At 34.1% G+C, this 13,165-nt stretch overlaps 1 protein-coding gene across 2 annotated transcripts in view; it reads left to right on the top strand.

Annotated features, from left to right (window-relative positions):
* LOC140149214 (rho GTPase-activating protein 18-like) overlaps positions 1 to 13,165 on the top strand; it is a 113,225-nt gene that overhangs the window by 21,580 nt on the left and 78,480 nt on the right. For both annotated transcript variants that reach the window (XM_072171432.1, XM_072171433.1), the window contains 2 exons: positions 8,025 to 8,090; positions 9,307 to 9,542. In XM_072171432.1, the coding sequence (XP_072027533.1) occupies positions 8,025 to 8,090; positions 9,307 to 9,542 (302 nt within the window). The remainder of the gene's footprint in view (positions 1 to 8,024; positions 8,091 to 9,306; positions 9,543 to 13,165) is intronic.

The following is a 13,165-nucleotide window of genomic DNA, read 5'->3' as shown; positions in this document are numbered from 1 at the left end:
TTATTTTTCTGATTTATTTGACACTTTCAATCTTTTTTCACCTCTGGTAAGGTAGTCTTTTGTGTATAAATACCTCCTGCAAACAGTGCATAGTGTTATGCATGTAGTACTTGTATTTACCTGTCATTTTGTTGCCTTGGATGTTTTGTTGGTTACTATGGTTTGTTACCATTAAAAATAAAAAACCCATATGAAAACAATTAATGTTAAAAAATAATGAATAATGAAAGAAGCACTCTGGCAAAGCAAAACTCACAATTACTTTTACAACTTTCACTAGCCTTGTAAACAAATATAGAATAGTGAACTGCCAATGTCAGACATGTATGTCAATAAAGACCATTTATGTGTCTGTGGTTAGCTTTGTGAAAATACAACTTTAGAATGAAACTTTGGACTTCCAAAGTATTGACACGGAACCGGAACACCAGATACAAGTTAGCAACACTATTGAAACATAACTGTATGAATATAACTACTACCATGGTATCATTCAGCGAACAAGTACTGAAGCTCTTACTTCTGATCATTTGCTTGTAATATTTGTTGAATTTTGACAGTTTTGTTGAAATTTTACATTAAGGTTACACAATAGCAAAGTTACTGCCTTAAGTTGTAGATGTTGTCAAATACTGATTACGTTTATACATTGTGCAGTGAATGAAATCAGTCTAGGGTGGAAAATCTATAGAATTTGCATGAATGGAAAATTATCTGCCTTCCATGAGTGCACTCCTTTTGAACTACTAGTACTACATGTACATGTGTAGTACCAAGAGTACTGCAAAGTATTGTTTTTGTGACCAAAATTTGCCATGATGATGTTGATGTTGGCTCAGAAGCCACATTTTCAGCATGAAATTTACAGAAATTAATAAAATTCTTTAATTTGTGCCTATTTATTTTGGAAAATAAAATATTTCTTGCATGAACTTTTGTTTTTCAATTTGCAAAATTTTCCCACATATAAACATTTCATACTTAACTTTTCTTTAGTCAAAAGATAAAAAAAACATTTTTTTATTATAAATGATCATGGTTGGAAAGTCAGACTTGCCTATTTATTTTGGAAAATAAAATATTTCTTGCATGAACTTTTGTTTTTCAATTTGCAAAATTTTCCCATATATAAACATTTCATACTTAACTTTTCTTTAGTCAAAAGATAAAAAAAAACTTTTTTATTATAAATGATCATGGTTGGAAAGTCAGACTTGCATGAACTCAGCCTGTACTGTATTGTCAAAATAATAATAATATAAGATCTCAAATACGGTTAACGGTTCAAGATACTAGAGTACAGGTTGATGCACTCGCTGACCGTCCTTACGTCATACTGCCCTTTGTTACCATGACAATTCAGCTCAGTTAACTGTATCTGACAGACCAATCAACCAAACAAAAACAACAAAAAGTTAAAAATCAAAAGGTAAAAAGTTGATTACCCTCAGCAGGTAGTGTATGTGTAGAAGAGTAATTAGATAAGATGGACTTGGGAAAAGTACTATGACATATCTTTTTAATGAAATTATGAAAAAGTTTGTTTATTATGACATGGCTAATCACCCTTCCTTTGAGCCATTATTTTATTTTGAAGTAAAGGGCTGTCATATGAAGGTAATACTAATATGAATTGTTCTATCCATTCTATGGAAGGTAGGTTCTTGCCCATGAGGATCCAAGATAAGTGTAGTGGTATCGGTAGTGCAAGAAGCGCAAGCAGCCTGTGCGTACAGAAAAGGAAGCTAGCACATAAACGCTAACAAGTTGAGTGCTTTGTGTACCTTCAAAATTATTGTTCTGAAATTACAACACGCTCAGAAGGCACAGAACGTTCCAATATATGTGTTCCATCTATGTAATGTAGTACTGCTTTTGCACCCTGTTTTAATCTATCCTTGTAGAACAGATAATAAAAATTCCTATAAAAGGAAAGGCTCCCCACTTACATAAAAACGGGTTTTGTGAGGGGTGGATAAAAAGGTTATGTTATACGCATTGTCTTGAATATCATGGCAGCATAATGTTTGTATTTTGGTTGGAGTGGGTGTTTTTGTGTGTCAAGCATCAAGTAGCACAAGATTTTTAAATTTCATTATTGAATCATTTTATTTGGGATGGTATAAGATTATCTTTTACATTCTTTTGGAAAAAAATATAAGCCACTTGCTTCTGTTTCGCATGCTCGGCCATGTGTGTACTTCATGCTAAAAGAATTGACTGCTGTAACAGTGTATAAATACACAATAATGGTATGTTTTACAGACATTTATTGAAAAGGCATTTAATTCATTTGAAAGTTGTTTGCCTCTGTCATTATAGTTGAGGATAATTAATTATTGTTAATTGAAATAGCTTCATTCAAGTTGAGGTGAGCAAGTGCTATACAAATGGCTGTGTAATTGTAATGTGTGGGTGCATGTCCTATGGAATTGATTCAATATTCATTACAGTTAAAAGACAACAACAATTTCTTATCAATAAGTTGCTTCTGCTTTATTTGCACACTATAAATAGCATGTTATTTCCAATTGCAAATTCAAGGTTGAATAATGTGTCTGTGAAAATAGCTAGTGAACCATGATGAGTGGCAATCCGCCGGACAATATGAAAAATACTGTACAAAATGTTTAATATTTTGAAGCATTTTAAAGGTAAAGGTTGTTGATCTTTTAAAATAAGTTTTGTCAATTCTTTTATTCAAACTTGCTCTGTTGTCTTAAAAATGCAATAAATTTGGCTGAATCCAATTTGGTGACTTTTTGGCATATTTATGTATTATTTACACAGGTCCTAACTTACACCTAGTTGGATTCAATCAAATTCATTGTGTTTTTAAGACAAGTTTAGGACATAATGATGACTTTAATTCCCATAGAACACCTCAGGCATGGAAACTATTTCCATGCCTCAGGTAAGCGGCTAAGGTATAAGTGAGTTTTCTTTAATTTGACTTCATACTATAGTTTGACTTAATATGATCAGAAAACTTACCTGATAGTTGTTACTATGTTGTAATATTTGGCAAAGAATAACCAAATTAAAATTTGAGCAAAATTGTATAAGGTTTAAAAGAGATATTTGGCATTCAATGGCATGCTCATATAATTTCATGCCATTAACAGGTGAATTAAAAAACAAACCAACAATAATAACTAACTGGAATTTTTATCAATTTTACAGTATATTGTGTCACGACAGGCTTCTCAACTAACTGAAGTGAAACCCCATTTCAGTAAAGAATGTCACTGTCCATGAGAGCAGATCGACTAATGGGTGGGGTCCTCTCCAGGGTCCGTGGGCAGTGCCCCCAGAAGCTCATTGATTTCAGTAGTTTTAGTGGCCCAGTTGGGCTATTTTGGTACAGATTTTATATCCAATTTACATAGTGGAATAGGACAATAAATTCAGATAAAAACATCATGTAATTTATTTGTTTCATGTACTTTCATGCCAACATTTTTTAAAAGTCAGCTTCTGTCAGTGCGTCACTAGCAATGATGCAGTCCCGGGGGGTCACTCCCATTGTGGCCTGTACACCATCCGCGATAATCAACTTTTGAAAAGCACCCTAAACAAGGATTTAACCCTTGGCTAAAACAATACCCTAAACAGGGATTTTATTCCTTGCATCAAATTTCATACCCGAAATTTCATTTCCGCGTATTTAGCAATTGCAATTTTGCTACCCTTTTTTCCAATATTTCATGTTTTTGACACCCTAAACGTGTTACGCGCGTATCGTGCCTACCCACGAAAAACTACCCTTTTTACGCGTTTTCATTATCGCGGATGGTGTACAGGCCCCAATGGGAGTGACCCCCGGGATGCAGTGCATCACAATGGTGTACATATTCTGAAATTGGAAATGAATAGATAATATAGATAGATATTCATTGACACCAGCTTCTTATGTGAAGTACTTCTGCTGAGTGAGATAGCAAGAAGAATATATGAGTGAAGCTGAAGCTCCTTGATTGTAACTGATTGGATAATATCATCAGTCACGGTCAAGGTTATGGCTACGAATGAATCTTAATTATTCTTGATGCAAGTATACGCTAGTTTGACATATAATTGCAATTATTTGTGCATTAGTAATTAGCAAAATGGAAAGATGATATCATTTTATATTAAGGTTTTTTATGCAATGTAGATAGTATTTATATTAACTTCTTGCCTAGCTGTGACTGCATTTCTTTAAAAGCATTAGACCATTTATTACATATAGGCTTTGACATCATAATACAAAAATACAATTGAAGTGCTACATACCTAAATGTGACAAATTCTGCATCACTGATTTATTGTATTGTGTGCCACAAAAAGGAGAGGCATAACAATTACACACCACATTTGTGGTGTGTGCAAGCAAAATTAGTCTGAAGTCGGGCACAGGGTCTTAGCTAGAAATTGAGAGTTGCCCGTCATTTGAATAAAATTGCCTGTCCTAATTTGACCTTTAAAACATTTACCAGACGTCTATAGCCCATTGGGGGTTCAATGAGTTCAAATATGTGTTGATATTGGCTTGTTCTACAAATTGGGTCTTCTAAAAAGGTCAATTAGCTTCTCAAAACATACAATTTATAATATAGCATCTGTCAAAGGCATTAATTTTGCCCGTCCCAGGAGCAAACTCCCCGTCTAAAATGACGGCCAGACGGGTGGCTAGCTAAGACCCTGGTCGGGCATATTTCATTTTAATAAATAATAATAATAATGAATGGTTCTTTTAAGGCGCAAAATCTTCCGTGGAACTCAGAGCGCACAAACACATGAAAAAGACAAACAAACAAAGAAGCAATTTTCAGTTTGCTATATGTGATTGCATCAATCATTTGTATAGCTACATTTTACAGAAAACCCCATTGAAATTGAACATTTAGTTCCAAAGATATGAACAGTTGAAGTGTTTCCAAAACAATAGACAACAAAGGAAATTATTTTCTTTGTTTGGCTATAATCTGAAAATCTATATTTCCGACTTGTGACTGATTTTGCTTGATCACATCACATTTTAGTTATATACCCACAACTTGAGTCACAATATGCCTTCATGAAATCATGTATGTAGTGATGATAAACCTCAAATACATATGCAGTGCAGTGACCCTTTGAAGATTTTCTACTCCAGCCGCATAGATGCATAGTGCAGAAAATTTGAAAAAACACAACAACTAAATTTGAATTTTGCAAACTTGTGTTTTGCAATTAAATCTGAAGATTGGGATTACCTGACACCCAAATGTTGCCCCCAGATCCCGGCTCCAGTTTCTTGGCATGACCAACCAGAGGGTCTGTGATCCGACTAGCTTTCTCCTTTTACCCCTGGGTAGAGAGAGGCAAGTGAGGTAAAGCGCCTTGCCCAAGTGCACAACACAAAGGCACTGCCAGGGCTCGAACTTGTAACCTCTGATTGCGAGGTAGAGCTCGTACCGCTGTGCCACCATGACCTCACAGTGTAGTTAATGGAATCTCATTTTTAACTTCCAGGTCATTAAAAAACAACAAACAAACAAACAATACCACTATTGTGCACCCCTAAAAAAATAAACAAATCAACAAATCCTGGCTATGGTTTGTTAATTTTAAATAAGTATGTTGGCATATTTGCATCCAGGCATGACTGACAATTAACAATTGTTGTTATTATTTGACTAAAGCTCATAGATTAATTTTGACCCAATCAAAATTTTATCATAAAATAGGTTTAACCTTTAGCTACCTTTTTTTGTTAGTATTGTAGGAAATCAATCATTCCTTTTCATTTCATATGGCCGAGGAATTTCATATGCAAAGATTTAGAGGAATAATTTGTACATGCATGAATCTTACTGCATACAGAATACAGATGCATGATAAAAATGGACACAATATTGGAAACAATGGCAACTGACTGACATGGCTTGAAATTTTCGAATGGAGGACAATACTGGGGACAAAAATTCTCTTGGTTTTGTTCATTTCCCCCCCAAACCTCTCGAAGATATTCCCGCACTATATGCTATCTAGTAGTAGGACCATGCAAATCTATTCACTGCTGAGAGGGCAGCGCTTTTGAATCTGTCACGAGCCAATCAAGGCTCACTTCTGTCAAGGGCAGCCAGAGTTTGCCTAAACATATTTTGTACATTAATTGATTTCTTTAAAATCCATACATTTGTTTGGACTGCTATCAAAGATTTTGTTGGTTTATTTATTGATTTGTTCTGCTTGAAAACTGATTTTTGTATGGAAGTCTTGAATATGGTACACTATTGGTTCGGAAATATGCATGCTAACATACTGCTCAGTAGGTAGAACTAGAGAAGATGGTAGGACAAAGTGTATTTTTGACAGTGGATGTGCATCATTTATTTAGTGACCACTGGTTTTTTACAGTTTAACTTTTAAGTTTTTGAAATGTGAAATTTGTGTAAAATAACACAAATTTCACATGATTTTGAAAACTGTACCCTTGTAAATTTCTTGCTCATGGCATTTTTTCAGTCCTATTTTCCTTTTGTGCAACCATCAAGTTTCCTACATTTAATTTTGATTATACTTAGTGTTTGCCCTGTTCTGCTCTCTTGTTGTTTGTTTGTTTGTTTGTTAATTTCAGGCAAATTACTCAATCTGAACAGCTAATAATAGCATGCTGGTCTGTATAATTTGAGAGAAAAGAAAGAAACAGACTTGAAGAATAAAAATTCCTTTAAAAAAGGAATGGGACGCCCAATGGGAGCTTTGATGCGATGTGCTGAAATCCGGGAGGAGGTGACGTAGGGCTGTTAAGATCCCTTTTTTCACCATCGCTGTCACCCAAAGACCCCATATTTTTCCTTTAGATCTGTCACCCAAAGACCTAGACCCATATATTTGCATCTGAACAGCAACAGGCCTTGTCTATCACTTATTTTGAAATAACAAAGCCATTTGAAGTCATTTAGAACTAAAATTTGTTGAGGTTTCTTTAGGCTCTCACACAAAGACCCCATTAAAAAATGTCATGTTCTTACCCAACCCCAACCTCCCATAAGGCCCAAAGAGCAAGAAAAAGAAAGGCCACTTCTAACAAATTTTGCCCACATTTTTCTCATGCATCAATCATTAATTTTCACTGTAAAACAGTACTTGAATGACCATCTGCTGGTTAAACCATATTAGAAACAGAATGAATGCCTTCATAGTTGTGTTTATGAGGAGCATGAGACATGGCTAATTATTAACAGACTCAAGGTGTTTGTATGTAGGTCTCCTTTCCATTCAATGTTTTAAACAACAAAACAATAGAGTGTAGTTGACTTTGAACTTGTGTTGTATAAAGGCTGTATATAATTGACAGGTGCAGACATCATTAAGTCTTTTTGTGTAAAATCCTATAGAATTAGGCACAAAGACCATATTTCATTTTCAGATGTAAAAAACAAATTAGGCACAGCTGTGCATACACAGAAAATGACACATGAATTGGGTAAAATTAAATGTACAAAGTATTTTTTTTAGTTTAGGTCATATATTGTAATATTTCCTTTAAAAAACATCAAGAAATTTCCTATTTTTACACATGGAATCAGAATATATAAAAAAACCAATCATGATGTTTGGTGTTTTAAAAAAACATCCCCCTCCCTTAAAAAAACTCCATCCAAAACAAACAAACAAACAGACAAAAACAGTATTCAATCCAGTGCAGTGAACAAATTGTTACTAAATTGAATATACACAATGCAATTTAAAACAACATTGTTCTGAATACTTTAATAATAGCAGGATGAGTATAATAATTATTTGCAATTGAATCTGAATATAATTTACAATTTTGGTATCACAGCATACAAAGTTAACTGGTATAGTATTACCACAGATCCTGGAAATTCCCAGGATCTCTAAACGCTCACCCAAAATGACATTGTTAAGCGCCCTTGGCAGTTAATGGAATGAATACGGTAATAGAAAAAAGCATTTGGAACAATGATACTGTGACTAGAGAGCGAATGTTAATGTGAGTTTTCCCTTTTCTTTGCTTTCTACCCTAACAGAAGGAGAAATTGAGATCAAGTGGTTGGAGAATGCAGGACTTGGCAGCTTGGCAAGTACTCTACAAGGTATGCTAAGTAAAGTATTCATAGGCCAATAAAATAGCTCAAAGTTTGCTACATGGATACATAGGCCAAATCAACAGCTCAAAGTTTGCTACATGGATATTCATTGACCAATCTCGTTTCTCTTGAGACTTTTACAAATACTTGAAACCCTATGTAAGATATTTCTAGAGTTAAGTTTTCATAGCACAGTGAGTGGGCTGTTGGGAGGATAAACATTCACCTCTCAGTAAATACTGGATTGTGTACAAAGAACTTAAAAGCAAACATTAGAGTCATTCACTTCGAATACCAAATAATGGTGCATTGGGTTTTCATACACATTACATTTATTGACTTGTATTATGAGTGTTAACATCAATGTTAGTTCACTACCAGTTGTTAGAGCATGAGTTTTTGTAACATTTTTTCCAAGAATAAACCAATTATGACATTTACGACCAGTCTACCGAGTCAAGTGTATTTTTAAATGAACAATGTGACATGCATAATATACCCTCTCACTTGTAGCAATTTGGAATTATGCTAAATAATCTTCAAACAAAAACATGTAACCCTTTGTTATGCTAATAACAACAAAACTAATATGATAATAGATACTTTTATTACTTTTTTTAGGTTACAAAACATTGAAGGTGTTTTCTTTTGTTCATTTCATAAGACACCTTGATATATAGTGTGAAGTATGAATAAGGGTAATATCAGAGGAAAGTCCAATCAGACCCAGTCCACACTTGTATTTTTTCGTCATCGTGTCATAATTTCCCGATTATGACAGGATTATAATAAATGAATGATGAGAGTGTTCACATCACCTCGTCATCGTGCCGTATTGACATGGTTATACACACACCACATCAATTACGAAGTCCATCAAGAGTAAACGTAATTTTCATCAGCAATTACAAAAGGATCATGCTATGAACTGGCCCAATGATAGAAATTTTCATTACTCGTGAATGATGGCATGTGTGTGGTATGCCGACGAAATTGAGCGGACACACAATACTAATTTCGTATTCATAATCAACAGGAAAATCACGCCTGTGTGGACTGGGTCATAATTACATTTCAGATTTCACAAGAAATTTTTATCATCAATTCTTGTTGATTTCACTCCGCCACTTTAAACATTAACTCTCTGTATCTTATTTCCTATCTTTTGCTTCCTCTTTGTTTTGTTTGTTGTTTCATTTTGCCATATTATTTGCATGAAAAGATGGCCAAGAATTAGAGGATGCACAGATCAAAGATGCAACACATACACTGACCAAATCACAGGCAGCTGCTGTCAAGAAGAGGATTGCAAAACTCAATGATACCTTAAGAAAGAAGAGGACTGAAGGTAGTTATGATGTCAGCAGCCAAAATGGTCCTAAGAGACAAAGTAGAGTGCCCGATGTCAGGGATATCTTTCCACCAAATACTACAGACACTGATCATGCTGATGGGCAAGTAAGTTACATATGAAATACTCCAGGGGCGTGTTTCACAAAGCCTTACAATCTATCTTATGATTGATTTACCACACAAATAAACCCCATTAAATCAATTATAAGGTCAATCATAAGTCTTTGTGAAATGGGCCCCTGATTAGAAATTGAATGGACATACAAGATATCAAACTATACTTTATTTCATCTTGAGTTTGGTAGTGACGCCAGTGCTTATGTGTGGTTGCGTTACAAGCATGTAGTCAAACCGTATGTGTATGAGTGTGTATACGCTCTGCGATTTGTTACTGCATGCAAGCCAGCGAAATGTGCTCTTATGTCACCTCCAAACTCAAGGTGAAAAAAAGTGACAAGTGGCTGGCTCTGTTGTAAAACGTCCGGAATCTCGGTGCTTCATACTAATAGTACAGGCTATATGAAAATGATTGGTACCCAACAGTTTCCACTGATTATTTAAAACAAGATTGCCGTATCAAAATATAAATGGTCATAAATTATCAATTGTGGCCATTTCAAGAGGATCCAATGTTACATGTGGCAGAAGCAGGGTTTTCAATAAACATTAGAATTGATGGGTACCAATCATTCTGATACAGCCTGTATAGAACAGATTAGTTGATTCAATTTCTGGAAGGCAGTAGGCTATCTTGACATGTATATGGACAATGAAGTTGCAGAAAAAGGAAGACTGGAGGGAAGTTCCTGATATCTCTTGTATATTATGAGCATAGATTGGATTTAGATGATCTATGCTATGAGTTCATTGGCCTAGTGTAAATGGGGATTAAGCAGCTTAGCGAATAAAGCTGTATAATCCTTCAACAGAAGATTTCTGTGCTACGCTAATTTGTGCAGTTTTACATGAAGGATAAACCAGATTTTGCATAGGTCCCTAAAATAGATGCAAGTGGGAAAAGTATTGGTAGGTAAAAGCTTGTACAAGCTTGTATAGTTTCACATAATATTGGATACTGAAGGTATGCATTGACTAAACTAGAACACATTTCTATGAAGTGTGTTGCGTCTATTTGTGAACGTCATCAAACTACCCTAATAGTTATTAGATTAAATATTAAAAAACATCAATAAGATCCCCTATCTGCCTTGGATATAAATCTGTGGTCATAGTGTCTGATCACTGATACAATTATTGATTGATTGCCACTGGGCGTGTAGATCGAAAGCTTAATGACATTTGTCCGCATTAGTTAATCAGATAATAATTGCTATCTTATGGATTCAATTATTGACAGGATATTTGCATAGATGTGATTTATTATTTACAGACCTACCTGGAAAATACTCAGATTTCCAGTAAACCATGGAAACAACTGATTGAGTCACTCACTGTACATCCTTGATGTGTCTTAAGTTCAAGTTGGTGAAGTGGAACCAAAAATAAGACTGCAAAAAGCCCAATGTCTAATTCTATGGAAAAATTGCCATAATAGATTGGTCGCCATGGTGACGGAAAGAGAGTGCTTCAAACATTTTGTATTGAGTAAACATCACATCATGATCAATAATTTGTGACTTATGGTTCATGTGATGCGTAAATTGCATTTATTTATTTATTGTATTTATTTATTCTTTCTTGATTTTGGATAGCTCTTTCAATACATATATTCTGTTCTCCCAAGAGATCCAGATAACTGTTACATACAAAATGTTAACAAAATAAGTAAACAATGAATTCATAATTATTAGAAAAATATTTACAAACGAATGTGTATTAGTAAAACCTCTGTGTATTTTTAACAAATCAACATATGATGGCTGAATCCATATGCTACTGGTCAGTGAACTCTGTTGAAAGATATGTGGCCTTTAACTATAGGATACATTCAAAAGTGGCTGAGAAAAAAATTCAAATTGATGGTATTATCTGCACTAAACCATGAAATTATTGTCTATATTTAGTCAGTGTATGGTTTGCAAAGTCAACAAGTTAGGAAATAGCCCTATTTATGATGCGCATAAAAACGTTACTTTTTAGGTTTTTAGGTTAAGCCTATTTCATTTATAAGGGAACAAGCTGTGAGGACAAATCATATTATTAATGAACATATTTTTGTGAAAATAAAGAAGATATTAACAAACCAATAACAACTGCACACAAATTCATTATTCAATAAAAATGGAGCTAATGTTTAAAAAGATGATTCTCTCTAATGTATGCTGATTTGACCATGACTAACTACTTGAGATTTTCAGGTATAAGTGTGAAAAAAAGAAAAAGATACATAACAAAATGCATGCTATATCTTAATTTCATTATTAAACTTAACAAAAATAAAGAACTAAAACCAAAACAAAAGCATAACACACAGTACTTGGCCTAACTTAACAGAGCAAACAAAATTATTGCTTTCCTCCTTGGTATGTCTATTGAACAGGAAACCAAATTAACAAAACAAAACAAATAAAAATATCGCTTTGGTTAGCTCATAACAGTGGAAATAAATATTGGTCTTTAAAGTATTAATGAAATGCATCATTGAAATGCATTCACCATGTGTTTCCCCTCATTCACTGGTGCTGGAATAATTTTGCATATACAGCATTAATGATATTTGTCTGTTGTTAGTTTTACATACATATGTGGCTGGTATGTCTATAGAAGGTTAGTCAATTAAATGAGTGAGACATTACATCATAATTACATAATAGTTTTATTTTATTTTATATACATCATGTAATATTTTGTATGATGTTGCTGAAACTGATAAATGAGAGTGCTCAAAACCAGTTATTTCTGAGTAGTCATAAACACAGAGATTGTACATAACATTCAGGACAGAACATAAAGGAATATTTACATCATTTGATTTGATCAGAAATTTATTGACAAGAATTTAGGTCAAATTAATTCTTGAAAGGCATACATTTTGAAATCAGGATGTATAAATTGACATATCACAATTTTGTATAAATCTGTGACTTTGTAACAGTAAAATTATGTCCAAGGCCTGGCTCTATTCCAAGGATCAGTGAATGTAAATTTCTCACTACTCATATTCATTTAGCAAGAATTTCATGACCTTACTGATATAAAAAAAACTACATGAAGTAATAAATTCACCCAAGCATGGGTGATAATAATTACTTGAGATAAACATTTCTGCTTGTCAGACCACATCACGGGAATGTTGACCTGTCACACAATGCTGAATAAGTTAGTGCGAAGACAATACAAAGCCCCACAATAAATGAATTTTCACATAGAGTATGTCAAGTTTAGGTCTAAATCGTTTAAACCATGGCAAAACATTTTGGTGAACATGTCAGTACTGCTTATTAGCACTTCTTTTTTTCCAGACATAGTACAATTAATTGATCAAGGGTAACTTGGCTACTAAAATAGCTCTGAGTAGCTGGGCAATCTATAGAGTACTAATTGTCATTATAAAGACCATTAGTGAAGTCCTTGAGAATGGCCTGTGAAATTGCAGAGAGCTGGCTATAGAGGGCAGCATGCATGTTTCATACAAATTTTGTTTCAAGGGGTGTCCTTTATGGTGTCTTTAAAGGGACTAAGTTGTTGTACTTTTAAAATATGCAACTTACAGGTACAGTTCAAATGAAATATGACTTGTTATAATGTCTGACACCAAACTATATGTT

Source organism: Amphiura filiformis, chromosome 3, assembly GCF_039555335.1.
Source record: "Amphiura filiformis chromosome 3, Afil_fr2py, whole genome shotgun sequence".
NCBI classification, from domain to species: Eukaryota; Metazoa; Echinodermata; class Ophiuroidea; order Amphilepidida; family Amphiuridae; genus Amphiura; species Amphiura filiformis.
The sequence above is the reverse complement of the archived record's forward strand: the minus strand, read 5'-3'. Positions and strand labels throughout refer to the sequence as shown.